The 27,779-nt window shown below is 32.7% G+C and overlaps 2 protein-coding genes across 2 annotated transcripts; one reads left to right on the forward strand and one right to left on the reverse strand.

The window, feature by feature from the left end:
• Positions 1-4,576: 4,576 nt before the first annotated feature.
• LOC119631832 (transient receptor potential cation channel subfamily V member 5) lies at positions 4,577-9,963 on the forward strand. The gene is made up of 8 exons (XM_038024355.1): positions 4,577-4,975; positions 5,039-5,265; positions 5,331-5,841; positions 5,909-6,352; positions 7,847-7,954; positions 8,031-8,182; positions 8,249-8,783; positions 8,845-9,963. The coding sequence occupies exons 1-8, from the start codon at positions 4,577-4,579 to the stop codon at positions 9,016-9,018; spliced, it is 2,550 nt and encodes an 849-aa protein (XP_037880283.1). The 3' UTR covers positions 9,019-9,963.
• On the reverse strand, positions 9,795-12,685 carry LOC119631831 (drebrin-like protein). The gene is made up of 8 exons (XM_038024354.1): positions 12,392-12,685; positions 12,166-12,327; positions 11,930-12,101; positions 11,353-11,801; positions 11,120-11,299; positions 10,510-11,063; positions 10,351-10,443; positions 9,795-10,286 (listed from the first exon to the last, which is right to left on the reverse strand). Exons 2-8 carry the CDS (start codon positions 12,246-12,248, stop codon positions 10,147-10,149), a joined length of 1,671 nt encoding a protein of 556 aa, XP_037880282.1. The 5' UTR covers positions 12,249-12,327; positions 12,392-12,685; the 3' UTR covers positions 9,795-10,146.
• Between the last annotated feature and the right edge of the window lie 15,094 nt (positions 12,686-27,779).

A 27,779-nucleotide genomic window follows, 5' to 3' on the forward strand; every position in this document is an offset into this window, starting at 1 on the left:
TAATTCAATTATGGTTTCGTTATAATCTTTGACATTGTATTCGGAAGATATACTAAATGAACTGAAGGCGAATAAAACAAATCATATTTATGCTGAGGCGTTCGTTTGCGATATCCATCACCCCAAACTAATAAATAATAAGTAGGGGGCCCATATCACTCATCTTAGATCGCATATTTGACTTCAAATTTCGTAGAAAATTAATATTCAGCGAATATTTTTAACAATCGCCATAAACTAATAACGATTCGAAATGTTGTCCTCACCATCATTATCACAAACTGAAAGCACGAATGAATAAATGAATGAAATGAATATCTTTTGTTTTGCTTCATTCAAAAAGTGTTGCTTCACATCAATTAATATTTATTTCAAGTTTCCACTCTTAGGAGAACTTGTGCAAACTTCTCGACGAATCATTCCAAATTTTGTTTGTGAACTTTTACCAAAATATTGGGGAGACAATTGAAGAATCTTTTGTTGGATATGAGCGTCGAAATGTCAACAGCAAAACTCAGTTTTTAATTATAATAAAATAACATTAGTCCTATTAAATAGCTGTAAGTCTTGGCTCAAATATTATCTACTAAGTATTACCATTCATTCTCTCTCTCTCTCTCTCTCTGTCGCTCTCTTTGTCTCTCTCTATCTATTTATCTATCTCTCTATGTATCGATCTCTCTCTTTATCGCCTTCAACGTTAATATCCCGTAGTATCATTTAAAAGCAGGTAAATAATAGCAAGCGTTGATCGTTACTTATAAGTGCGAAGCGCCACCATCCGCTAGGATTATATGCAGCTAATAGGTACGTCTGTTTTATTCCATTCTCTTTGTACGTCATATTGACCCTTTTTTAATCTTCAAAAAAATTGTTATACCGCAGGTAATGTTTCAAAGTTTTGCAGTGACTTTTACTTATACGAAAAGACTGGAAATTTCTACAATCAGTTTTTTTCTAGCTGGTCAAGGGATCATTTCGATCCTCTATTTTTGTCGACTTACGATAGGCATGCAAATAAACGTGGAAAGTTGATATGTGGCACAAGCATTACTTGATAAAAATTTGGTTGCGATCCGCTGACACACCATATATGAGAAACTAAGAAAAGCTCGAAAATAAATGACAACTTTTTCATATATTTTTGTTTATAACTTTCGATGCTGTAAAGATATCTAAATGTTCGTCAAGTTCACGTGGTCCCTATCGCATTACTGAAACAACCACATTTAACGTTAACGTCTTAATTCCAATTAGTTTCTAATTTGGTGAAGAATATGCTAATGTCCGCGATTTTATCGTTAATTTTGAACAAGTTAGTAAACCAATTGGAATCATTTTTAGACTGAACGTAACAATGATTCTAGAGAAGATGGGGATCACAAATTTTTGGAACTATCGTCGTTGGGTCACAATTTATAGACAAAAATGTGAAAAAATTGCCAATGTTTTTTCGAGATTGTTTCAGTTTCTCTTGCATTATGGACGTACGTGTCGATAGGTCACAACGATTTTTCATCTGTGGATTTGTAATCGATCCAGAAATGTTTGTGCCAAACTTCAACTTCTTATCTTCATTTTTTCATTTTGTGGCGACTTCATAAAAAAAATGATCAAGATGATCCCCTGTCCTTCCATTGTTGTCTTAGCAATTTAAGAAAATATATATATATATATATATATATATATAGTAGGTTTTCGGAATCTCAAAGGAATTATGGAGGAAATGAGCAAAAAAAAGAGAAGAATAAGAAGCTCAAACTTAAATTTTTCCCAAGTATATATCGCCAGCGTTAGGTCGGTTTCGCTATATACACTGTTCAGTAATGTTTGCACTAATGTTTCTCCAATCTCAAGCGCGTGGTCTTGTATATGCATGTATACCTTTTGTGAGTGGAAAAAGTAAAAAGTGTAAGTACTTTTTATACCAAAGCCAATACCTTCATCTAAACGATAAATTTTACATATTTTAGAATTACCTGCAATATTGCCGCTTGTGTTCTGCTACGGCCTCAAAAATTTGCTATATAACCGATAGACATACCAATCCATTTGACATTTGTTCGATTTAAAAATTTGCTTACTAACGGAATGAGTAAAACCAATGAGGTTTATTACATATGACAATTCCGCATCTTTTACGATCGTTTGACTGTGTGTGCTTAACGAAAATAAATTTCTCGTATTGTGCTCAATTATACCAAAGGGCATATAATGTACATAAACGAGAAATGAATGCAATGATTGTACAATGAAATTTATTTTAAAATACCTAAAACATTTACAGATTAGCTTAGCGGATCATAGTTAACAGTTAAATAATTAACAAGGCTTATGCTGTAATAGTTTCAGGTTATTAGAATCAGCCGGGAATTAAGTTACTCGCACACATAAGTATGATTATGATTTGAAGTAAAGGAAGTTCTTAAAAAAGAAAATTCAATGCATGAACGGACGTCAAGACAAAACAAAAGCAATGACGAGTCAAGGTAGAGACAACAAAATTCCAATTTTACTTGTTAAGTTCATTTAAATTTTATTGGAAATGATTCAAAATCTATTTATCTAGGCTTCATCAACATCAAATAGCGTACGACATGCATAGTCCATTCCCCCCAGTTTTCTTATGAGCGAATACTTACTAATGCACGAACTGAAATTATTCTTACCTACATTTATATATGATCTTTAGTATTTTTGAGCGAATTGATTTACCTTGATGCCTTTGCTGAAGTAATGATTACGAAATCAAAGCCCTGTTGAAAAATCGGTACATGACTCCATCCAAAGTTAACGAAAAGGCATGTAGATCTGCAACTTAATATTTAAATTAGTCCTCAATATAAAATTCGAAAATTCGATATAGATCGGATGTTCTGCAATATTTTGATGAAATTTGGTACACTCACGTGTTTGGACCCAGGGACGGACACTGTTAAAAATGTCTTGCTGAGTAATAGCACTTTCGCATTCTGAAATGACATGAAAAATTTGGTTCGAGTGTGAACATTTTTTGAACTCCCTCTCATATGGCCGTTCCCACGAAAAAAGCACCTTTACTTTAATAAAAAGATCTAACATTCAATATATTCATAGGGAAAATTCGTTCATAACATTAAGAGCAAATAAATCAATCTTACCGAGTTTGGATCACATAGGTCGATTTTTTGGATGCCACCGCATATGCACTTTCTTTTGAAATGTAAACCTGCTTATGTAAAAAAAAAAAACCCATGTCCATGATAATGGTTTTACATTAAAATTGAATGGATCAAAATTGAATCACATGGATCTATTTTCTGGACCCCACTCGACGTAAGATTCGTGATGAAGAGTAACCCCTTTAGGAAAAGGTTTAATTTTTAATATGCTATATATATATAGAAATAAGTAATGGTAGGAAATTTGAATTTTATAGTTCTAGGTCAGAGGTTATCTTGAAAAGCGAGCCGTTCCAGGGACATTAGGTTCAATTTGTCCAAGTTTTTTTTTTTGACGAAAAGTGAAAAATAGTAAAGCTGTTAGCAAGTAAATTAAGTTTGATAAATTTGGATGACGTCATATGATCTTTTGGGCATCGTCCAATATGCGGGCTTTTCATGAGAGCAGGCCTGTGTCATTTTTGTTGCATGATTACCAAAATGAGTGAATAATTGCACTAGGCGAAATTGTATAGGCAGCCTGGCCCGTTTATTAGGTCTGAACATGATTTTACTCGTATTTATTTACGTATTGGACAAGGAATTTATTATGCTTCCTATATGTTTACCTCGATTTGCTTAATAGGTGTTATTATTATTTTATTTTTAGTTATAGCAGCAGCTTTTGTAGGCTACGCTTTACTTGGCGGGCAAATATCTTCTTGAAAAGCTACGTTTATTACAAATTTTCATATGTGTATGCAGTAAGTCGCATAGAAGGACACCTTTCTTGTTCAAATAAAACATTCAAGTAAATGCCAAAAAAAAAAAAAAAAAATCTTGACACGTGAGATATGAACGAATCATTTTTTTTTTATTGTTTTTTATTTTTTTTTTTATATTACTTAATTGAGACGAGGATTTACAGATCCGATGAGTATGCAGATTGCATTATACGTAATGATATTTCCCAATTATCGGGAATTAAATCAACGTGAGGTGTAGATGCAAGTTTGCTTTCATTATTTATGATATATGATTATTAATAATCAATTAGCTAATTAATTAATTAATTAATCATATTAATTAAATGAATTAATATTAAAAATAGAGTGATGCCAATATTAAAAAAAAAAAAAAAAAAAAAAAACAATTTTTTTTTTATTGATAAAGAAACATGAATATATCTAAGACAACGAGATTGCGCTAACTTATGAACATGAAAATGTTTAATCGATATGCTTTTTTAATTTAAAAAAATCACAATAAGAATTAAACGGAAATTCGTAGAACTCGAAAAGAAACAATTAAAATAATGCGAATACATATAAACATTTAATATGAGTAAAATGTTATAACAAAAATAAGCAAACGCGAAAGCATAATAAATATTTTAATTTTTTTTTTTTTTTGGTTAAATCGTTGAGAATATAATTATGGGAAATACTGAAAGCAATGTAACAAGCGGTGTTAAAAAACAAGCAGGAGTCTCAACACAAGCTTTATATAAATTTGTAAATCTCAAGGGTGGCGGTTTGTTGGTCGATATGATGAAGAGGGCTTGTCAAACTAAGCAATTTGCCGAAATTGATCATGCGATCAAAACGAAAGTGGAGCCATTTCTTTACAATAAAGGTGCGGGAAGATATTTCCCTATCTCGAAAATGGTACTCTTACGCAATAAAGATCGTACCCGTACCAAACAACTGCCAGAGATAAGAGCTTTAGAAAATCCGGACGATGACTTTAACATACATGATTATTGTACGGAGGTATCAGAAGCGGAATATATATCGAATCCCAGTGCTTATCGTTTTGTGTGTTGGAATTTGAATGTAAGTCGTTAGTAGTGCTATAATGATAATGAGTTTTATGATGAAAGGAGAAAGGAATTTTAGGAACGTGGTGCCGTAGGTGAAACGATATTGCATTTATGTCTATTGAATGCCTCTTCCTTGCACGCTGATTTAGCAAAGCGTTTACTAAAATTTTATCCAAAACTGATTATGGATATATATCTAAGCGATGAATATTATGGTGAAAGCGTTTTGCATATAGCCATAGTTAATGAGGATCCTGCCATGGTTAAATACCTGCTAGATGCGAATGCTTATGTGGAAGAACGGTTGGCTTTTGAAAAGAGAAAAAGGGTTTTTTTTAATAAGCAAAATACTAAAAAATATTATTTAGATGTTGTGGCGCATTTATGTCGCCGGAAGATCAAAAGGCGTCACGCTATGACTCGCCGGACCATGAGTATGTCGGTGTTAATCCAATGACAAATTATGATGGCTACGTCTATTGGGGCGAATATCCATTAAGTTTTGCTGCTTGCCTTTCGCAGGAAGAATGCTTTCGTTTAGTACTGGCTCGTGGTGCCGATCCCGATCTTCAAGATACGAATGGCAACACCGTACTGCATATGCTAGTTATTTATGAAAAGATGGATATGTTCGATGTGGCCTACGAGGTAGGCTCGAATATACATATTAGAAATGTACAAAATCTTACTCCCTTAACTCTGGCGGCCAAATTGGGACGTGTGGAAATGTTTTTCCATGTAATGAGTATCGAAAGAGAAATCTATTGGCAATTAGGCAGTATAACCTGTGCCGCATATCCTTTATCGAAAATCGATACCATAGACGAAAAGACCGGTAATATTAATAAAGATTCCGCTTTAAATTTTGTTGTATTTGGGGTGAGTTAAGTCCAAATCTACGCATTCGAACGAAAACAATTTGACAAATAATTAAAATTTTCTTAAGGATAAATTAGAACATTTGGAGCTCTTGGATGGTGTAGTCATTGATTTATTGAAAACGAAATGGGATACATTCGTCAAATCGCGCTTTTACAAACAATTCTATATGTTCTCATTTTATTTTCTATTCTCATTGGTAAGCTTCATTTTACGACCCGGCCCGCCAGACAAAGAGGAAGAAACTGAAGATTCGAATGATAAATCGAACCCAAATGTAACATACTATGCAAACTCTAGAGTTGGCGGAATTCAAAGCAAAACTCTGGCATACAGTAAGCCGCGTATTAGTAGATTATGGAAAAAAAACGAAATTATTTTTATTACAGAAACCTTCTGGTTGAATTTCAGCGAGCACAGCAACAACGAGGTTATACTCGATGATTTACCCACCTGGTGGGAAAGTTATGCGAAATGTCCTCTAATGAATATGGATAACGATCTAGCCAAGGTGAAATATATATAAACTATATAGTATAGTATGTATCATGAGCATTATATTATGTCTATGCATAATGCTTTGGTTTGCCGGTTTCGTCAAATTTGTTCGTAATTGCACTCCCTCTCGCACTTGCGCGAAATATGTGCATTGTCGCACATTAAACGAAAACTAAGATTGTTGTCGGTAATTTAAGAAGGCATATACGAGGCGTAGCTATATTCTAAATATGGTAATAAACAAAATCTCATTCTCGATTTTCACTTTCGAAGACCTACAAAACCTTCGCAAACTTAGATGACTGGTAAAATTTCATTGCAGAGATATTGATCTGCCATGTCGATCAATCAATTGTTCTCCTCAACCCCGCCACAGATATTTAATGACCGTAAAAATGACTTCAGTGGTGGCTTATGTTATGAACGTATTGTTCTACAGCGACAATATTAGAATACGTTACATTATCCAGTATTGTCATAATGGAGAAGCCAGGCTCTCTCTACTCCTGCGACGACAGCTGCATTGAGCGCATTTGCATCTGGTGTTTTCCTCAAACGCCGGCTTATTCGACGAGGTTTGGGTAACTCTGTCTAAGCTCTGCTTTGGCGGGTTTATCCATAATTTATTTAACTTCATTGACGGGCTGGGGGCTGAGCCGCATGGGGCTCTATAAGTCTTGCAAGAGGCTACTCCCCTATCTGGTAAGGCATTGTGATGGAAATCCGTTTCCACGTTTCCTTGCATTGCTGTGGTTGTTTGGACTCAGTTTGAGCTTTGCTCACCCATTCTCGTAGGGTATCGTTTCCCTTACTAAACGAAAGCGGTTGGAATAGGCCTCCTCCGCCCAGTGAGAATGCAATGCCCATGCGCATTGTATTGACTGGTTCCCTATTATTGCAGCTTCCTCTGCAGATTCTATCCCATAACCGCGTTTTTAGGTCGTATGGGACCTAATGCTAAGTCTGACCGGAGGCTTTCTTATTCTTCTTTCATTATTTTTATTCTCTTCTTATATCCCCCGAAGCAATCTTCTAGATTCGACCTGTCAGCGGAAACGGCCCATTGCGGGAGTTTCGTGGTGACTGTGGTGGGCCCAAATCGCGAGAAGAGCCTCGGCTCGAAGGGAGATACGCCCATATAGGTATCTCCACTGGAACTCGAGGTTTTTCCTCGATGCGTTGAGTGTACGTTTTCACACTCCGTGTGCCATCGGGCACCGTGGACGTAGAGACATCTGTCCTAATGGGGTGTTCATGACCCTAATGGTGACCTTTCATACATTTTAGGACTAGTGTCTCGACTATAAAAAAAAGAATTTTCTATTCCTTTGACGTCTTTAAAACCTATTCAAACGCTTTCTTTTCCGTCAATGCAGTCATATTTACTTAATTAAAATCATTTCATATATATTAAGTTTATTATTATAAATATTTAATGCGGACTTATGCATAGACTTAATAGAGATTTATTTGCTATTCTTTTTCATTTTACAATATTTTAATGTAGGTTCGGATTATAGCAGAAATTGTTATATTTTTTGGTGCAATTTTATACCTATTGGCCGCTTTGAGAGAGGCCCGCTTTTTGGGCTATAAAATGTTTGTAGAAAACTTGGTACATATTTTCAGTTAATCAATCTTTGTTGCATCGCAGCTAGATTTTATTAATGTGGTTTTGCTCTTAATGGTAGATGACTGCTCCTTCTCGCGTTATGTTTCTATTTTCCTGCTGTTTAATGATGGCCATACCCTGGTTACGTTTATCGTGTCTCACAGAGCTGGATGATCATGTAGCTGTCCTTATAATGTTGACCACAGCTCCATACTTTCTCTTTTTTTGCAGGTAGCTAATAAAATAACTCGAATATCATCTCAAAAGCAATTTATTAACAATTTTTTCCTTGATCAGAGGTTTTAAGACCGTCGGACCTTTTGTCGTTATGATCTATCGTATGGTTATGGGTGATTTAATACGTTTCGTAAGCATTTATTTAGTCTTCGTTATGGGCTTTTCGCAAGCTTATTACATTATATTTTTAACCTTTGATAACCCTGCCACTCCCGAGGAAATCGATGACAGTGAAACGAATCCTATGCCTTCACCTATGGAATCAATAGTGGCCATGTTTTTGATGTCTCTAACAAATTTCGGCGATTACTACAGTGCTATGGTTTCAACGCAACATGAATACGAAGCAAAAATTCTCTTCTTTCTGTTCATGGTTATTGTAAGCGTTCTTCTCGTCAATATGTTGATAGCTATGATGGGCAATACATACCAGAAAATTGCTGAAATCCGTAATGAATGGCAACGACAATGGGCTCGCATAGTATTAGTAGTAGAACGTAGCGTGCCACCAGCTGAAAGATTGAAAAATTTCATGCATTACTCTCAACCTATGTCGGACGGTCGCCGAGCTTTGGTCTTGCGTTTAAATATGAGTGTAAGTTTTTCCTAACTGACATTGTGACCTCGATACGTTTCCTAAATTTTTTATATTCTAGGATGAAGACAAGGAGGAAATGAAGGAAGTTCAAGAAATGAAACGGATTCATCAGCGTTTTGCTAATAAACGTCAATATGAACGTGAAAATCGTGCAAAAAAACGCCAAGAGGAATATGAGAAATTTTTCGGAGCTTCATCAACAAAATTTGATTATGAAGATAACGGCAAATGAGTAAAATGCGTTTCTTAAACTGATAAAATAATTTTTGTTTATGTAATATAATTTATATTTTGAAACAAAAACTTTTAGAATAAATCCATATAAGAAAAATCGAGAAAAAAACTTCAATCCCGATCTGTTCTAATAAAAACTGTTTTATAATCTAGTACCGTCCATAATCATATCTAAGAATGTACGCTGATATACCTATATAAGAGACCGTATAAGTACTTAAATAAAGTCGTGCACAAATGCCGGAAACCTTAAAGTAGATAGGGATACTATTTAATCTTAATTTAATGAAAATCGTGCGTACATAAACAAGCAAGAGATTTGAATTTGGAGCCTTCCGTTCAATTTTAAACTACATGCCTAGACGCCATTGTACAAATCATGCCATAACAATCTCTCCAGCATTCCGTTTTCTTTAATGTCTAGAAACACTTACTTAATGGCTTCATATGGATTTTTATTAAATGAGTTGCGCAATTATTATGATTTTTATTATTTTAAATATTATCATTGTATAATTGAGTGGAAGGGGGGCGTGTATGTGTATATATATGTAAATGTAGCCATTAATTGGTCTTATCCCTATATATATACGATATTGTAAAAAATTATTAGTTTTCAAGAAGATTAGTATAAATATATATCAAATTTTTGTGAGTAAAGTGCATTTTTTTTTTTTAATACTTTTGTTAGTGAGTCTTAATACGTGACAATCAATAATTATTATACAATAATTATTATATGAATGTTTTGTTCTTTGCTTAGAAGTTAAACCAAAATTGAAAGTCGCTAGGGTGATGTTTACTTAATGTTAAAAAATTGTAAATTAAGTTTCAATAAACAAAAGGACGCAATCGTTGTGAAAAAGTTTGAGTTCAATTAGATGATATGGTATAAAAAATGTATTAAATTTTAAAAATGAAAGCAAAAAAAAGAAAAAAAAAATAGAACATGATTGGCACCAAAGTTGCGGAAAAACAATTTTTTGTTCTACAAGAGTATGTTCTAAATAGAGGTTTAGATGTGCTTAACCACAGGAATGCTGATCGTGGTGCAAGATTATATATACTTTGCAAAAATTCCTTAAGCAATTCTTTTGTATGCGTATGTTTTTAGGTGCATTGTGGCTTAGTCTATGATTTCTACATAGTTTGCTGGAAAAAGACCATAAGTGCCATCGGGCCCCAAGCCTTGCCACCAACCCTCATCAATTTGGTCGATATGAGTGATAATGTCACCGGGGTCAAAGGTTATTTCAGATTCGTCAGCTAAGCAAAGAAAAACTTTATTTATATCTTTCGATTCAACTTAAGCATTAAGTGTTAAACTTACCAGCTTGATAGTCGTACAAAGCACGGGCTCGTAAACCTAAATCCCCTAGAGAATCTTGGCATATAAAATCATCCTCATTAACCAGGTCTTGTACTTAAATTTTTCAAAATATTTCACTTTTAATAACGTAAACGAATGTAAATATTTGGTTATACATACTATCACTTCTATCCAACGAACTCATTATAAAACCATTTTTGGCAGTAGTTTGTATTTGTGATTGCGATTGGGATTGTTGTACGGTAACCGAAACCTTTGTGCGTACTACTTCTTCTTCTTCTTCTTCGGATTCCTCATCTTGATACAAGGCAGTATCGGTATTGTTAGATGAAGAAGTTTCATCAGGTGACTGCAAGGAATTCGATTTACTATGTGGAGATCTCTTAATAGTAGAGAATTGTTCGGCATCTGGTTCTAAAGGATAATCATCAATATTATGGCTGTCTTCCTCATTGTTAGCGATAGCAGTTATTTCTGGTTTCACGGGCTGCTCCAGAGAATTATGATTAGATTCTTCAACTTGTTGCTTTTCATTAGTTTCTAAAGAATTTTGCTCTTCTTGAATTACTGGCTGTGGTGGCATAAAAGCTTTGCCGGTTAAATTGAGGGACGAAGTAGCAGCATTAGGTGGCTCTACTTGTGACTGGTTAAAGGCATTTATACGTTGAGTTATAGAATTACGTACTGGCTTAGCTGGGGGTGCTGTATTAAGTCTAAACCCAATTGAAAATTTAGATATTCATATTAAAAAATTAACAAATTTTCTTACTTAGTCTGCAATTGCCCTTCACTAGTGTGTTTCGTGAACATAGCCTTAGCGGCCAATACCCGGGACCCTATCAATTCTCTGGCTTCTTGACTACGCTGCTGGCGCATACGCTCAGCTTCGGTTAGTGCATTTTGAAAATTACTGGCCACAGTTTTTTCAGGGCTTAGGGGCTGTGGAGAACTGCAAAGAAATTCTAAAAAAATTTAATTCTACTTCTATTTATCGTATCGTACGTTTTAATGGGCACATGGGCTGATTGCAATTTATTTGTTTGTAGTTTCTTTTCTCTCTCCAAATGTTCTTTCTCTTCGCGCGACCTTTGCTCTTGCTCGAGTTTGGCTTGCTGCAGACGTTTTTGTTCTTTTTCTGCAGCCAAACGATGTTTTTCTTCTTCCTCTTCCTTCTTCCAAAAATCTTGCATAACACTTGGGTTCAATTCCCTTGTAGGTATTACTCGCGTATAGTTAGTTCCTACAGGGGTTTTCTGTTCATCCACCATCAAGCGAGGCTCTTTAAAACTGTAAGCCGAGCTTGTAGTACTTAATTTCTTCAACAAGCGCTCTAAGTCAATGTCATCTTCGTTTCGAGCATTTATAGTCAAATGAGCTCCAGAGAGAATTTTGGCTACATCATGAATATGATTGGCGCAAGTACCTTTACGTAAAACGGGAGCGCCTTCACCCTGTATATAAAAAATGCAACAATAGATTATAGCATATTATTAATGGGTTAATAAACGTCACTATCGATTATTTTAAAAGCATATAACAAAAGCATTTTGAAAATATTATGGTTGTCACTCTCACTGACCTGCCAATTGATAAGTAGGAATTTTTTTAAACTAGTTTTGGGATCCTCCAAACGTAAAAATGCGTACATAATTTTGCCGCTGTTTAAATCTTCACATAATTCCTCCACACCACCTTCACCACTGCCCACTACTTTCAGTTCATTACTTTGACCCTCGTAGCCAAACAAAGACCTCAAAAAAATATCAATTTAAGTTTACAATGGTTTTAATTTTTTTTTTTTAATTTTTAAATTACCAATTTGTGGTACTTTTGTCGTCTAAAACATCTTTCCAGGCAGCTTCTATTTGCCGACGATGTTTCTCAAAACTGATAGACATATTTTATTTTCCCGAACGTACTCACACCCTACGAAACTAGTCAAACGACCTTGAGCTTTAATTTTGAGCCGCTAATACTCTATAACGAAGTACCGGCCTATTGCAGTGACACTTGTTATATTAATTTAAAGTCAAATACTCACGCTTTCACTTCTTTTGTATTGTATTATGTGTCGGTATTTTTCCTAAATGGAACCGCCTAATAATTTTACCAACAATTGCGCTACTGCATGCCAAAGAAAGAGTAAATGAACTTTAAAAATCGCACTTATGATTATTGAAGCTTGTTACGAAATATTTCATGCAGTTTACACAAGTCTAAGCTTTAAAATATTAATTCAGCATCCTATTACTTCTATCGTTTAATTTTATTAACACAATACTTAGTAAAACTTTTATAAATACTTCTACAAGCAAAAAATACTTTAGTTCATTGGGGAAGAAACTTTCAGTTAATATCAATTGACATATATTAACGATAACATTTATCGATAACAGTAATAGCCGTGTCTAATAAAACAATATTAAACATCTTAACGGTAAAAAATTACTTAAAAGCTCTCCATATGTCTTTGAAAGTCCTGTCTCCAGAGATATACGCTGATACAAAGAATATCTACTGATTTTTGCTTTAATGCATGTCCTACATTTATGATGAATTTGTTTAGATTGCGTGAAAGGTAAAGACAATAATTCCATTTTCTTTTCTAATTAATATTAATTACAGCTTTCTTTTTGTTTAGAAAAATTTTTTTGTTGAATAAGAATAAAAAGTTATTATCGATAACCAAAACAACAACGATAAATTAATGAAAAAAGTATAGTGTGCAACCAAAAAAGTATAGTGTGCAACCAAAAAGTATAGTGTGCAACCAAAAAAGTACAGTGTGCAACCAAAAAGTATAGTGTGCAATAATAAATATTTATTTAAAAAATAACGGCATAATACATAAATATTTACAATTTAATAATAAAAACTCTTACATGGAAAAACTCTTAGAAGAAAAGTTAGGAAAATAAATTTCTTAATTGCCAACGGTAGTTATGCTAATAATAGCATTCTCTCATATACTTACTCATTTTTAAATTTTTAACGTGTCTTTCGATTTATTTTGCTTAAGCAACACTTTATTCATATTCAGAACATATTTTGATTAATGTATTTCGAAAGTAAAATCATTATTTACAACAATTAAGACTAATCAGACAACAAATTTTAACAAAGTTTTGTGTAATACACGTTGCCACCTACCTTTCATTTTCTTTCACGTTGTTTCAACCTTCCGAGCCGAAGAAATCAAGGAAACAATTACATACGATTTTCGAGTAAAGGTTTTGAAACTCAACTCCAGCTTACGCTAAAAAGATGATATCAATTACCATTATTAAAATGCAAATTTTATTTGTTATTCATAAATGAAAAATAAATATAAAATCATAGGATATTAGGTTGCGCTTAAATATTCATATAATCCATAAGATGATGAAGAAAATTTCAAATGAAGGTATGAGATTGATTTTATTGTTCTACATAAGGTCGTAGTAATGCTAGGCTTGTTTTCATCTGACACAATAGCAGACAAACACGGTTGCATTGACTTTTTTATTTACGTTGACCAAGAAGAACATATGTGTTGCTCATTTGTATGTTTCTATAAGCTATAAACATGTAGCAAATTTAACATGAAGTGGTTGTTAAACTTTAATGCCATGCAAGTCGTCCCTTAATTTACTAATTAAAGTATAGAAAGAAAAATAATCATTCAACTAAGCAAGATAACAATGAGTTAATGATTCAAGTAAAATTCTCATGCATAAATGAAAAATGCATATTGGACGGTTTTAGTATCACGATCATTATTTTGTTATGTCAGAAGAAAGAAAGAATATTTGTATACAACAACGTTACAATTACTTTATTACAAATTTTTTTTTTTTTTTTTTTAGTGTTAAGATAAAGTTCTAATCATCTACTACATCTGAGTGTGAAATTGCATCCAAAATACATACCACGAAACTGTTATTTTGTGAACACTGCTTATATGTGCTCTACTACGTGAGTTTTCTACCAAGTAGGTTTCATCTATTCAGTCGTTGTAGTTTCCTGTTAGTTAGCATCGTTATGCATAAAAATTTACTAAATTCCATTAAAATTCTTGGCATTCCACTCATGAAATTCATAAGTGGAGGAAAAAAGTGTTATTAACGTAAGAAATTGGTGCAATTAGATGTTATAAATTAAGTTATAGGCAAAAATGACACTATAGGACAATTGCATATGATAGAAACTTGAGAGGAAAGTGTATAAAAAAAAAGAAGCTATACGATAATCCCTATACGTCTTTGCGTTTTTAGATATATTCTTTTTGTGTTAAAGAAATTATAGGCTGTGTTGCAAACGTGTACGGTTTTGTGTTATAAAAAAAAAAAAGGAAAATTTAAAAAAATTATAAAAGGTAAAATGCACGAATGTACTAATAATTTACTTAGCAAAAAAAAAAAAAAATAAAATAAAAGCCTTCAATGACAGGGTGTTGCATAAAGTAATTTTGAAACAAACGCAGATTGTGTACGATTGAAATAGTCTAATAAAACTTATTTGCTTGTATATACATATATAAACAAAAAAGTGTAGAAAATTTTTTAATTATACTAGGCTTAATTTTCTAAAATGTTTACAAATTTTTATAAAGCTTCGGCTTACTTAGGTGAATATCCACAAGTTTAATTTAAAACTCGTTCATATTATATACAAACATAGCACCCCACCGACTGTATTTCTATCTACACTCAAATCAGCTGCCAACTGCTTGTCGGAATTATTAAACCATACGGCATTTACCGCCATCTCCTGATTAGTATCTTTCAAAATCCATAAGAAAACCAAGAGCATTATATATGACTTGAACGTTAACATCCATAAATTTTTCCTAAAGATTGTTGATATTCCTTAATGTAGTCTTAATCTACCTCCACCCTCGTTTTTGTATTTTTTATTGATTACCATTGTTATTGCTGTGGTTGCTGATAGTTTATTATGTACGTTCAGTGTATCTTAGCTGCCAACAATTTACCACCAACAACTGGTATAGTTGCTCTGCTTTATGCAAGTATTTACGCGAACGTTTGCCGGTTAGCTGCCATTTTGGGTTTCTTCCACTTTTTCTTTTCACTTACGTTTTAAAGTTTTATTTGTCAAGTTGCATTTACCCCTACAAATACATTCTATTAATTGACATAATACTTTAGCTAAGTAAACTTCAAATTTTACCTATGTTTTGCTTTTATAAAGATCAACGGTCTCTTTGTGTATTGTAAAAACGAATGTATGTGCGAGTAACAAAATTTTCTATATGTAAATAGAATATTAGAATATCCTGTGGATCAGTCCATTAAACATTTCATTTTTTATTTTACGTTACGGTAATAAATTGAACATAAAATTATCAAGTGTAGACGAGAAGACGTCATCGTCAGTGTTTTTGCTTTTGCTTTATTGTTTACATACGTTATTTTAACCCTTTTCGGTAAATTGAACTTATTAAAAAAGTGAAACAAAAAGAGAGTGTTATTCATATTCATAAAGGATTAAAATTAAATACATAAGTGCAAAATTCTATGGAAATGGAAACTGCCCTGGATGTTTTATCACGTGCTGCCACAATGGTACAGGATACTGCAAACGGTAAGTGTTAACTAAAATTACTAAACAAATGAAAGAAATTAGGATGAAACTTAAATATAATAGATTAAATGCCTACTATATAATATTGCACTTATCTGCTTGTCTACAAATTCTATCCTTGAAGATCCAACAAATAGGCATATAAAAAGTGCCGGTCAATGCGGAAAATCCTTTCAATTAAGTAAAAATTTTTATTATAAAAATGAAAACGATTTTAATATGCGAAAGTTACCTTCGCCAAAAACAATACGTATGAAAGATAGTAATTACATATTGGTGTTTCAGTTATTTTTTACATCCTTATTCCATAAAAAGAAAACGTAAAGAGGTGCTCTTTTGTATATGATAAAGAAGGGCACTTGTTCTTTTGAAAAATCTTTTAATATTATAAATGGGTTTTGAAATCTCTCAACCGCCACATATTTGCTAAAGCCAATCAAGTCGATGATTTAGATCGTCCATAATTCGAACAGATGAATGCTTTTAATGCTTTGTTCGCCTGCCTGCAGACCCATAAGTCATATGAGACCGTACTGAATTTGTGCTAACACATATTAAGAAAATAATTATTTAGTTTTATAAAGTTTTTCAGATTGCGAAAGTGTAAGTTTATATGCGAAAAAATAAATCCATCCGCAGAACTGTACACAGATATGTGCCGTGAATAGAATAAATACCGCTAGGGAAATTGTGCGCTGGAAGTTGTTTGTTTGGCGTTGCGAAAGCTTTAATTCTCCTGATAAACAGTTTGAATCTGAAATTTAACAGACTACGTTCATTATTTGTCAACAATTGAGTTAGGATGTAAAGTCAACTTATCGCTCAACAAAAATCTTTCGTAACGTTTTCATAAACTGAACCAAAATTTTAAGTAGAAGAATGTATTTGACTTTTGACTGGGCTTATAAGGCTTAAGTGGATATATGTGGATTGATAGCGAACCTTGAACATTGTTTTTAAAAAAATTATAGTTCAGTTTATGTTACATATATTCAGAAAATTTATGAAAAATAATACCATTTATTACGTATCGGCCCGGCTTAGAAGATCGTTTTCAAACGTCAAAATTTTCCATAGCTTTTAAAAAAAAAAAATAAAGTCACACTCTCAACCACACTGCACATTATTTGCTTTTATTCTCAAAGGAAGTTACCTAACATTTTGTTTACATGTAGCAGCAATGAAAGAAATTTGACGACGTGAGCTCAAGAAATTTTTGTGTTAAATACTTCTTTGTATTTTGTGATATTATAATATAGTGTTTATAATCAAATTTCTTATGTTATCTGATTGGTAACGAGAACGTATTTACAGTTAATTCAATTAAACAAAAAAAAAAAAAAAAAAAAATGTAGATTTCCTTCTTTTATTTCTTTCAATGTAGGAGCTTTTGAGTTGCTTTCGTCGTTTACACTATCTTGGCTTTGTCTTTGACGGTGGTGTGGTTTTAAATCTCCTCGGGAAATCAGCTAAGCGTAAGGCTAGATCTGTAATTAGCTGTATTAACCTTTTAAGTGCGTGATTATATTTTTGGCTATGACAAGTATGCTCGTCATAAAGATAGTAAAGTTTGTTATGCTGCAGAATTGACTTTTTGTGATAGGAAACCTTTTTCGTTACCTGTTGTTTTTTTAAAAAAATAAAAATTTTAACACATTAAAAATTTAACAAAATTTAAAAATAACATATAAAGCATGCATTTTCAATTAACGATAATGATACTGTTTAAAGCCAGGGGCAATGCCTCGCATGTTGGGTACCAATATCTGGATTCTCTTCTAATAGTCTCGTGTAGAGCTTTATATTGCTTCTGTATATTATAAAGCCTTTGAAACTTCTGTCTGGATGGGGCTGCAAACGTTTTGACAAAAGAATGAGATTTCCATACTCCGTTACATTGAATAAGCATAGCTAATTTATTTCACCTTTGCACAAGTATTGTAAGATAAACTATCAAATACCTACATCAGTACCTGGTTCAGTTTATGGGTAACGATCAAAAGACCCATTTGTTTTTCTATTTGAAAATAAATGTGTTCCCAGTCTGCGATTAATTCGATCAATTAATTTATCTCACAGTTACATATTTTGAAACGTCTTTAGTTGCCCTTCAAAAAAAAAAAAAAAAAAAAAAAAAAACGAAATATATATATATGTGTATGTATAATTGATCCGTTCTGATAAGTACACTCGCCGTGAACAGTGGAAGGTTGAACCAGTTAACTGGCACTGACGAGTATAATCGTCATGAAGCAATGGTAATTGTATTGCGTTATGTCAAAAATCGTCATCGTCATAACACATCTATATCTTAATAATTTGCGATATCATTTAAAAGCACATTTGTCCTAGAGGCCGTGGCAGTTAATTGATTAAAAGATCGTCGAAAGATTTTTTACGAACCTTATGTAAGGAGAGGTCTTCATAAATCTATGGTGTCTATTTGTTGGTCTCTTACTTGGTCTCCTAGCTACGATTATTATGTTAATATGATTTAAACAATCCCTTCTATTTTTCTTGCATAGTTGCAGCATTGTTTACTTTTAGTGAATTCACTTAGGCTTGAATGTAAAAGTTTGTTTTTTTTTGTAAGCATTTTACTGAAACTTAATCAAAATGATATCGCGTCAACAGTAAGTGCTGAACAAGCTTGGTTTTAATATACTTTCAAAAAAGTACTCTGGTAATTAGTTGATTGCCTCAATGCTGAAAGCTTTTTCCTTTCCACACTTTAAAATGTTTTAATGATATTTATTTACTATTTATTTTGAATAGAGGATTTTAGTGAATATTCACTGATGATAATGCAAGTATGTACGTGCTTCAGTTAGATGTTTGAGATTGGTAAGGAAAATAGCTTACTTCGTCTTAGGGTGAAGATGTTTAGCACTTACGATATCAATCAGCATATTACAGTTGTAAATAAATTTATTATATGTATGTGTGTGCGAGTTTCGTTGCTTTTTATTTTATGTATATATATATATATATATATATATATAATAAACGATGTTCATAAATATATTCGCCTTTAAGCAGACATATCTCACCTAACTACTTATTAAATTGTAAAGGTCAAGCTGTTTTTGTGCGGCTGTTACAAAACGCTAAAGAAATAATATTCAGTAACTTAATGAGTAGCTGCTATAAGAAATGATTTTTCACAATATATTAAAAAAAAAATTATTTTATGTGATGGAGAGGAGGGAGCGCATAGAAAATATATCCAAAGTTTGTAAAGTAACGAGAAAGTGCTTTCTAAACTAAGTAAAAAAAAATTATATTACACATGGAAACATTTTAAAAGCAGAAATATTCTCAAAATGTACAATAAGTCAACACGGCTCGTTATTGTCCAAAACTCGCATACACACACACACACACACACACTAACACACTTCTTCTCTCTCTCTCTCTCCCTATTTATCTCTACGTCATGCGCGGCGTGAATAACAAAAAAAAAAAAAGGCCGCACAAAAACAGGTTTAACTCTATTTCCGTTTTGTACCAATCCAAGTTATTAATTACTTACTTTAGCTTACTTTACCACTAGGTTTGTTCTTTTAGCAAATTTATTATGGAATATGCTCATAAAAGAGATGAAAATTTCTTTTATTTATTTATTCATTTTTTTCGACTTTCGATGTAGATTTGCATAACTTTTCATGTCATTTACGTGGGACCCATTGAATTTTATGTAAATTGTTCATCCTAAATTATCTCTACGCTTGAAAAGAAGAAAGAATTGAAAAGAAAGAAAGAAATGGTGTTTCTAATAACAAAAACAAAAACAAAAAAAAAAAAAAACGAAGAAAAGATATCTGTTATATCAGGATATACGTGGAAATACCAAAATCGATTTTTGGCCGGGATGAAAACCCCGGTAAGCATTTCTATGCGTTGCAAGCTTTTTGACAAATCTAATTCCCGCGTTTACAACATCAGTCAGTGCGGGGGCAAAATAAAGCAATTTTTTTTTTTTTTTACGAAATTTATTCTGACATTCCGATGCTTTATTTCAAGATCTTTAAAATACGCTTTAGTTCATCATCAACTGTCTTTTTTCTTCCTCTATGGGTAAACGTGATAACAATTTGGAGAAGCCACTGATAGACTATCTTTTGATATCGCCAGAACGTAAGCTATTACTTTCGATTCGCGATTTTTTTTTGTGAACGGGCAGCTCAGCATCTTTAGTGTCTTCGCACGTCATTGTTTGAAATCAGTAAATCACCAACCGAGAGCAGCTATGTCGTAACACTTTTCAATTGAATTCCAAGTTTGAGCGGAATTTTTGCAACGTTTCGAAAATAATAAAAATAGCTTAACTGAAACCGTTATAACTGGTAGTCAAATAACAAAGAAATGTTATGGAAATGTTTATAGGGCGTTGACTGCCAGTTGGAGACGACATCTATATACTAATCTCAAAAATTATTGAACAACGTATAAAATTGCCACGCCTTCTTTTCCATTCTCTTTAATCATATTAAGCAGTAATAGTGAATAGGTTTCAAAAACCGCATCTATACAAAGGATCTTGACTCAACTGCAACCTTTCCAGAGAGAAAGTTTTTTGAAATTCTAAAATAAAGTTTAAGATAACAAGGTAAGGTAAGATAAGTTAATATGTGTGATGATAAGCGCTTGCGAAATTCGAGTTGACAAGGATATCTATTACAAGGCAATATATTATTATGTTGAAGTTAATGCTTTCATTCTCAAATCTATTCAATCTGACTACTTGCTACTTTTGCTACTTACCACTTTTATTAATCTATATAGAAAATTATTTTCTCAGAAGAGATCATTAATATCGTCAAATATTTATGAACTCACTAACCTTTTCATAGAAATATTATTTTTATACGCGGGTACGTGTTTATCTTTGTTTCATGTGTGTGTGTGTGTGTGTGTGTGTGTGTGTGCGTTTATGTTTGTATAAAAGAAATTCTTCGAAGACACATTCAGAATTTCTTTAACAATTAGCAATTTCCACTTAATTACACCCAACAGGTCTCAAGTTTTTAGAATTTGATGAACGTAAGTAAAGCGAAGAAAAAAAAAAGACCCTTGGTAAATGATTTCGATAGTGACTGGTCTGACGTGGTGGTCACATTTGTATATGTATATATATATATATATATATATATACATATCGGCACATATGCGAACAACGCAAGACAAGAATACGACAACAAGAACAACAACAACAACAACAACAACAACAACAACAAAACAAACAAATGTTTTTAATAATTTTGAACACTTTCAAGTTGACTTCTGTGCTTTTTCTTTTTCATTTTTTTTTTTACTGGCGATGTTGTTGTGATGGTGGTGGTGCTCCATAATTATGGTTTAATTGTGCGTAACATGCAGTTCCAGGAAGCACCTTATGACTATGTTCATCTTTAATTTTTCTCTTTTCTTCCTCTACTACGTTAGCAATATGAAACATTAACCATAACAAGAATGACAAAACTTGTGTAAGTTATTTTCCTCATTTTTTTTTTTTTTTTTTTTTTTTTTTTTTGTGTTTAGTGACGTATGTCTAGACCGAATTGTGAAAAAGAATTTCTTTCTTATTGAGAAGAAAAAAAAACAAAAAACAAAAAAAAAAAAAAACAAATGAAAATATTATTATTTTTTTTTCTTTTTTCTTATAATAAACATGATGTTATCTTTTTCGCTTAATGACAAAAAAATTCTTTTGAATGAGATCTGTTGCGTATTGTTTTGATTAGCGAAAAATTTATTATGAATTTTTTCTGATCATTAATTAATGTCGAGTTTGTTCTTAAAATTATTTTAAAAATGACATTTTAAATACAAAAATAAATAAAATAAATAAAAATTCCTCATTTAAGAAAAAAAAAAAAAAAAAGGAGAAGAAAAGAAAAGAAAATGATATAACGAACGAAAACACACATGAATGTTTACATTATTGCTGCCGTGTTGCTGTGCGTTTACGTCCATACATACTTAATATGTTTGAAACATATATTTATGGACATGCGAATATCAACGCGGGGCCTATACAACATACATGCTACATAAGTACTTCAATCACTTTGCTTTGCAAACCTATTTTATTTTGTTTGTTTAATGAGTGGGTGTTAAGTAGGCGCGTCAGTATTTAAATATTTCATTAGTACACGTTGTGTGTCTTATTTAAAAACAAAAAAAAAAAAAAAAAAACCTGAAAAATTTACAAACGGTCAAGTTTCCTTTTCAGCAGACCGTAATCGAATACTGCTTTAAAAATATAGAAAATGTGATAAAAAAAAAATGCATATGTTTTGTAATGAAATGTAATATGGCCTTGTGTTCCCTGTTCGCATATATATAGAGAGAGAGAGAGCAGTATTCTATGTCGCAAAAGTTGAATGAAAGTCATTCATAATTATCCCTTTTCGCCGCGTTCCCTTAGCCAAATTAGTTTTCGAACATAAGCAGATTTCTTTAAAGTAATTTCCAAATTCATTAACTAAAAAAAGTTGACAAAGTTGATAGATGATAGTCCATGTGGAACATTCGAACATCCAAAATAAAGCGAAGAAGATTGATTCATTCAGTCGATATATCGATAGACCATGATATCATCTTACTCATTATATATATATATATATATTTTAATGTATACCTTTGCGAGAAATTATCCAAACTAAAAGCCATATGTACATATTGCATTTTATTTATATATGGTTTGTTTGTGAAAATACAATTGAACTCTAGCTTCTTCTATTTATATCATCTTTCGAACTGCATTCGAAAATTTTGTTAACGAAATTTTACTTCAATTCAAGTAAGAAAAGAGATTTTGAGGTAATAATTATACATTTGATGATTTCAGTCTTTTAGGCAAAGTTTTTATACAAAACTATGTTTGTCCGTTTCGTTCATAACCGAAACTGTGAAAAACGTGGACGTTTCTAAATAGGATCTAGTTTCTTAGACGATTAATGCGGACGATAAGCAGAGAGATTTTACTACAAAACTAAGGTTACTACAAACATATATATAGTTCCATGTAAGAAGGAAAATTTTTCCCTTCTCTGCAATATTGTAGACTTAGTCGCACCAGTCCCCAGCAAAATTCTGAAAATGTACTTGATTTTCTTGTAACACGAACGAAAGGTGTAACAGGGATTCGTTGGCATCGTAGTAAACTAATAAATAAGAAAGCTATACTACGCGGATCTTGGACTCACAGTCGACGACGCTAAGCGAAATAAGAAAATGTGTAAGAAAGTTATAGATTTTTGAGGGCAATCAACCCCTCTTGTGGTGCTTTCTACTTCAAACGTAAAATAACCAAAATGCGAAAATGTTAACTTGTTAGTAACTAGTAGTAGTAATGTCAGTGGGACGTGGTCAGGACCAATTTTAGAAAAATATTACTTACTCGCACCAGAGTTTGTTTATTGCTATACCACATGTTTGTTGCACTGGCTTCGTGCAATTCTTCTCAAATGAATATCTGTTTTTATATACTTTACTGTCTATAGCGAAGCTAGGTTTGCTTTAAAACTTCATTCAGGTTTCTTTGTGACGAAAAACGGACGAACGAACGATTGGACGGGAAGATATAGTTGAATCGGTTGAGAATCTTACGCTAATCACGAAATCAGGGACAAATCCAATTTGTCTCTCACGTTCGGAGCTGATAATTGATTATACCCTTTTTTTCTTCTTTTTCTTTTTTCTTTTTTCTTTTTTTTTTTTTGCCATCATTGACCTGTATTAAGCATTTCGACAGTGAGCCCAGTCTTACGAACAACAACAATATTTAGACATGTTGCTGTAATTGTTGTATGGAATTTGTTTTAGTCAAGCGAGCCTGACTGTCGATATGCTGCTGCGTACATATATCAATGTTTTGTGAAAAGATGGAAAAGAAATTAGTTTGTGGTGATGGGGGGTTGAGAAGTGGTCTTTTACGGCTAACTGAGCAAAATTATATATATCTTAGATTTGTTTGTTCAGTATGTAAAAATCAACTACTGCACTTGCATGCTTTCATTCGAAACAATTCGATAAGAGCAAGATTAACGCTTTTCGTGCGCTCTTATTCCCAAATTGATTTGCTAGATCGACTACCAGTCTGTGAGGGCAGAGTTGAAAATTTCTTACTAATTTTTTTTTTTTTTTTTTCAAACTTTTTTCTCCATATATGTTGTATATAATATGTATATATATATTCGAACTAACATAACTAACCGCATGTATCTACGTACGTACGTATGTGTAATATTTTGATGTCTTTTATAAAATTTGTTATTGTTAGTTTTTGGTTTATTTACATGACATTCTTTCCATTCCAAAGAAATATGCATCATTCGATTAATCGCATTTAAAGCTTTTGTGTTAAATCACCTTAGCTGCGTTTCTTACATTTTTCTGATATGCGTTGGCTGGCAGCCATTATCGCCATTGGAAATTGTAAATAATTTGAAATTTTATTACAACAACAAAATGTAAAATTGTACATAGATTCATAAACAGCGAAATAAAATGCAATAGCATTTCCGCCAACGCATGCCAAATGATTTCAAGAAGACACAAACAGCGATTTTTTTAATGAACGGACGAATGCAAACGAAAAAGTTTCATAAAAACCACATATATATCGATCGTGGAGCGAATCTTAGATGCTCGTTAATTTGAAAAGTTTCCTCGATTTCATGATATCATGCGGGCACATTATTAAACCGAGTTACTTGTGCTATCTGAACCGAGGTCGATATCGTACAAGCGATACGAAATGCTCGAATTCATTCAGATGCATAATGCTACGTTGTATCACAATTTGTATGATGCAGAATTTCTCATAACAGATGATTCGGATGTAGCCATACACCTTGACCAGCAAATAATCTATACTTTCAGTCCCTACGCCAAGACTCGTAGTAATAGCTGAGTAAATTTTCGTATTCAAAAAAATTATGTAAAATTCCAGTGATATTTTCATTTAACGAATTAATCGAGTGCCTTGACGTTATATATATGCTCTTTACAATCGCCGAGTACCACGACTATAATATTGAATCGACATTAATTATGCCTCTAAAATTCATAAGAAAATAATTTTCGAAATGTTAGCAAATAAGAGATTTTGTAAAATATTTATGGAACATAATGCTTTTTATGAGCACATCACTGTTCGTTCCATTCTTTTTTTTTTTTTTTTGGTTACGAGCAATCACAGGATAGGAGAAGTAAGGGTTGAGAGTAGTAAAAGAGAGAGAGAGAGAGAGAGAGAGAGAGAGAGAGAGAGAGAGGTAAATGACCGCAGCCGAGTGGGTGTGTACCCAATAATCTGTAAAGGTTATGCTTTCACCAACTGAGCAGTCATTATAACTATGACCGACTTGGCAATCGCGACTTTAATCCACACGGCTATGTAGCATTCGTTCCATGTTTAAAAAGCAACTCAACTGTGCATACATTGCATACTTGTGTCCCGAGTACTTTCCTAAAATAAATTTAATATTTAATATAATACAATTTACAATACATAAGCACGACACTCCATATATTAATGTTAAACGCATTTGTCGGAACTTTGCTGTAAATTTGTGCATAGACTCAATACGTAAAAATGCACGCTTTCATTGTTTTCCCCCCATTTCCTGTTTTGCGTTTTTGCACATCGAGTAATAGTCGTTTAATTTGTTGTTATGATTGTAAACATTTACGTGAATTGTTCGACGTTTTGATATTTCTTTCAAGTATCGCACTTCCATTATTGTTGTGTCTCTTATGTCTTACTGCCGCTAGACTTTCTTATCTTAATCATAAAATACAGGTCACGCACTCTTTTTGTTTTCATTTATTTATTTTCTTTTCGCTTTTTTTTTTCTCTCTCTCTCTCTCTCACTTTTTGGCGAACATAACGTGACAATTGTACAATAGCAAAATGTCGAGCAAGCATATGACACTCGAGCATGCTGCTGATATCCGATGAATGTGTAAAATTTTAAATATTTTTTATAATTTTGTGTATTATAATGTTGTGTGTGTGTGTGTGTGTGTATGCGAGTAATCTCTCTTTCTTTGGAAGCTAAAATATTATAATATAGCGTTCAAGGACTAAAATTATGTTTTTAAGGAACTGTACGCATACTATTCTATATAAGAAAATCTCATAAAGCGCCTTCCCATCAGTAGTTGTATGCCCTACATTACGCTGGTATTATCGATTATATCCAGCTTGTATATGTAACATCTAGAACGACCTAAGTAAGACAACATCTCTTGGTAAGATACCAATCGTTTGAGAATCAATTTCCGAATCAGTGTAAGGTGTTTGCCTGTCTGCTCCTATGACTCTTTGTTTCTGTCATTCCTGTCATCGAATTAACCTGCCTGTCTGACAATATACTCTCCATATACTTGATTGCATTTCTTAATATTTCTCGACAAAAAATTAAGCAGAAAATTTTATTTTGCCATATAAAGCATATGCAGAAAAGTTGGATTAAGTGATGTCATTTTTTGGACCCTTGCCGTATAAATGTTCTTATGTAAAATAATTTTAAGTTTTCGAATTTTATAATGGGAACTGGATCGGAATATCGATTTGATATTGTTTGTGTTTGCAAATTCAACTAACTTTACCTAATTGTCATATTCATGTCGGTTCGCTTATCGTGGTATTATGGACATATCATATAAGTGGGTTTCCCATCAAAGGTAAGCATTTAAATCTTAACAAAGTACAATTTTGCATATTTTATAAATGAGTAAAGTATTACACGAATTAAAATATTGTAGGATATTTAATAGTCGACCGTGTCCCACTATAATAATTTTTCTTAGTTAAATGTATTTCATGGTTATGGATATTCGCCCTTTTATTCATTTATGAAGTCACACTAAAGTATATGCATACATGCTTAAGCATGCATCGGACGAAGGCGATTTACTGATGCCTGCTTGAAATGTCGGCAGTTTTCGTGTTTGGAATTGAAAGTTGTTAGAGTCAAAGTTGTTCATACCAAGAATGCGACCGCGAAAAGAAGCGTGATTTGTTCGCATACTCGCTCACAATGCAGAAGAAACTAAAACAACCTCGCAACAACTCCAACGATTTTTTTATATTTTCGTCCGCAATTTTCGATGTTACGAAAATATTTTCGAAAACCTGTGACCAAGAAAATGATCACTAAGATCATATATTTGTATTAAGCCCAAAAATGGTTGCAACCGATTTACTAATATAATGGAGAAAAAATAGAAATTAAAATTTTTACATTCATTTTGCATGCAGGTGGTTCTGCCGAATATTTCGGCAGCTGATAGATCAGAGACATCTTGGGGGGGATCGAAAGATATAAGTTCTTTTAATTTCTTCTGTATTATCGACATGTCTGCGAACAAATCGCGCCCATCTTTTACCTATGCATTCCTAATCGCGATCGATCAACAAATGTTTGCGCCAAACTCCAGTTTCCTACTTTCCCTTTTCCCTTTTGCGACTGCGACAGTTCACAAGAATTACACGTCAAATTGTGTGACGTGTTTTCGTAGACTAATCACATTTGCATTAAAATAGTAAACCAACTCAAGTCCCAGAAGAAAAGAGTAAAAAATATATATATTTGCTGCATTATATTATTTACTACAAACAACTATATAACATATAAACATATAGAGACTTTTTTAGATTGAATTTTTGAAATCAACAATCCGTTAAATTGACGGGTTCTGTAGATCGGGCGTTAAAGTGGAAAATTAAAAATGGTTCAAAACAAAGACATGAATTGAAATTTTTATATAATCATCTTAGATAGTGAGTAGGCCGCACAGGCTTACTTCGTTCATTGATTTCTGACTTACTGATA

Source organism: Glossina fuscipes, unplaced genomic scaffold, assembly GCF_014805625.2.
Source record: "Glossina fuscipes isolate IAEA_lab_2018 unplaced genomic scaffold, Yale_Gfus_2 1, whole genome shotgun sequence".
Lineage (NCBI taxonomy): Eukaryota > Metazoa > Arthropoda > Insecta > Diptera > Glossinidae > Glossina > Glossina fuscipes.

Coding starts and splice junctions, on each gene's coding strand:
- LOC119631832 (XM_038024355.1), top strand. CDS start 4,577: ATGGGAAATACTGAAAGCAATGTAACAAGCGGTGTTAAAAAACAAGCA. Junction 5,842..5,908: donor TAAATTTTGTTGTATTTGGG/GTGAGTTAAGTC, acceptor AATTTTCTTAAG/GATAAATTAGAACATTTGGA. Junction 6,353..7,846: donor TGGATAACGATCTAGCCAAG/GTGAAATATATA, acceptor ATTTTAATGTAG/GTTCGGATTATAGCAGAAAT.
- LOC119631831 (XM_038024354.1), bottom strand. CDS start 12,248: ATGTCTATCAGTTTTGAGAAACATCGTCGGCAAATAGAAGCTGCCTGG. Junction 11,802..11,929: donor TCCTACTTATCAATTGGCAG/GTCAGTGAGAGT, acceptor TTTTATATACAG/GGTGAAGGCGCTCCCGTTTT. Junction 11,300..11,352: donor GCCCATGTGCCCATTAAAAC/GTACGATACGAT, acceptor ATTTCTTTGCAG/TTCTCCACAGCCCCTAAGCC.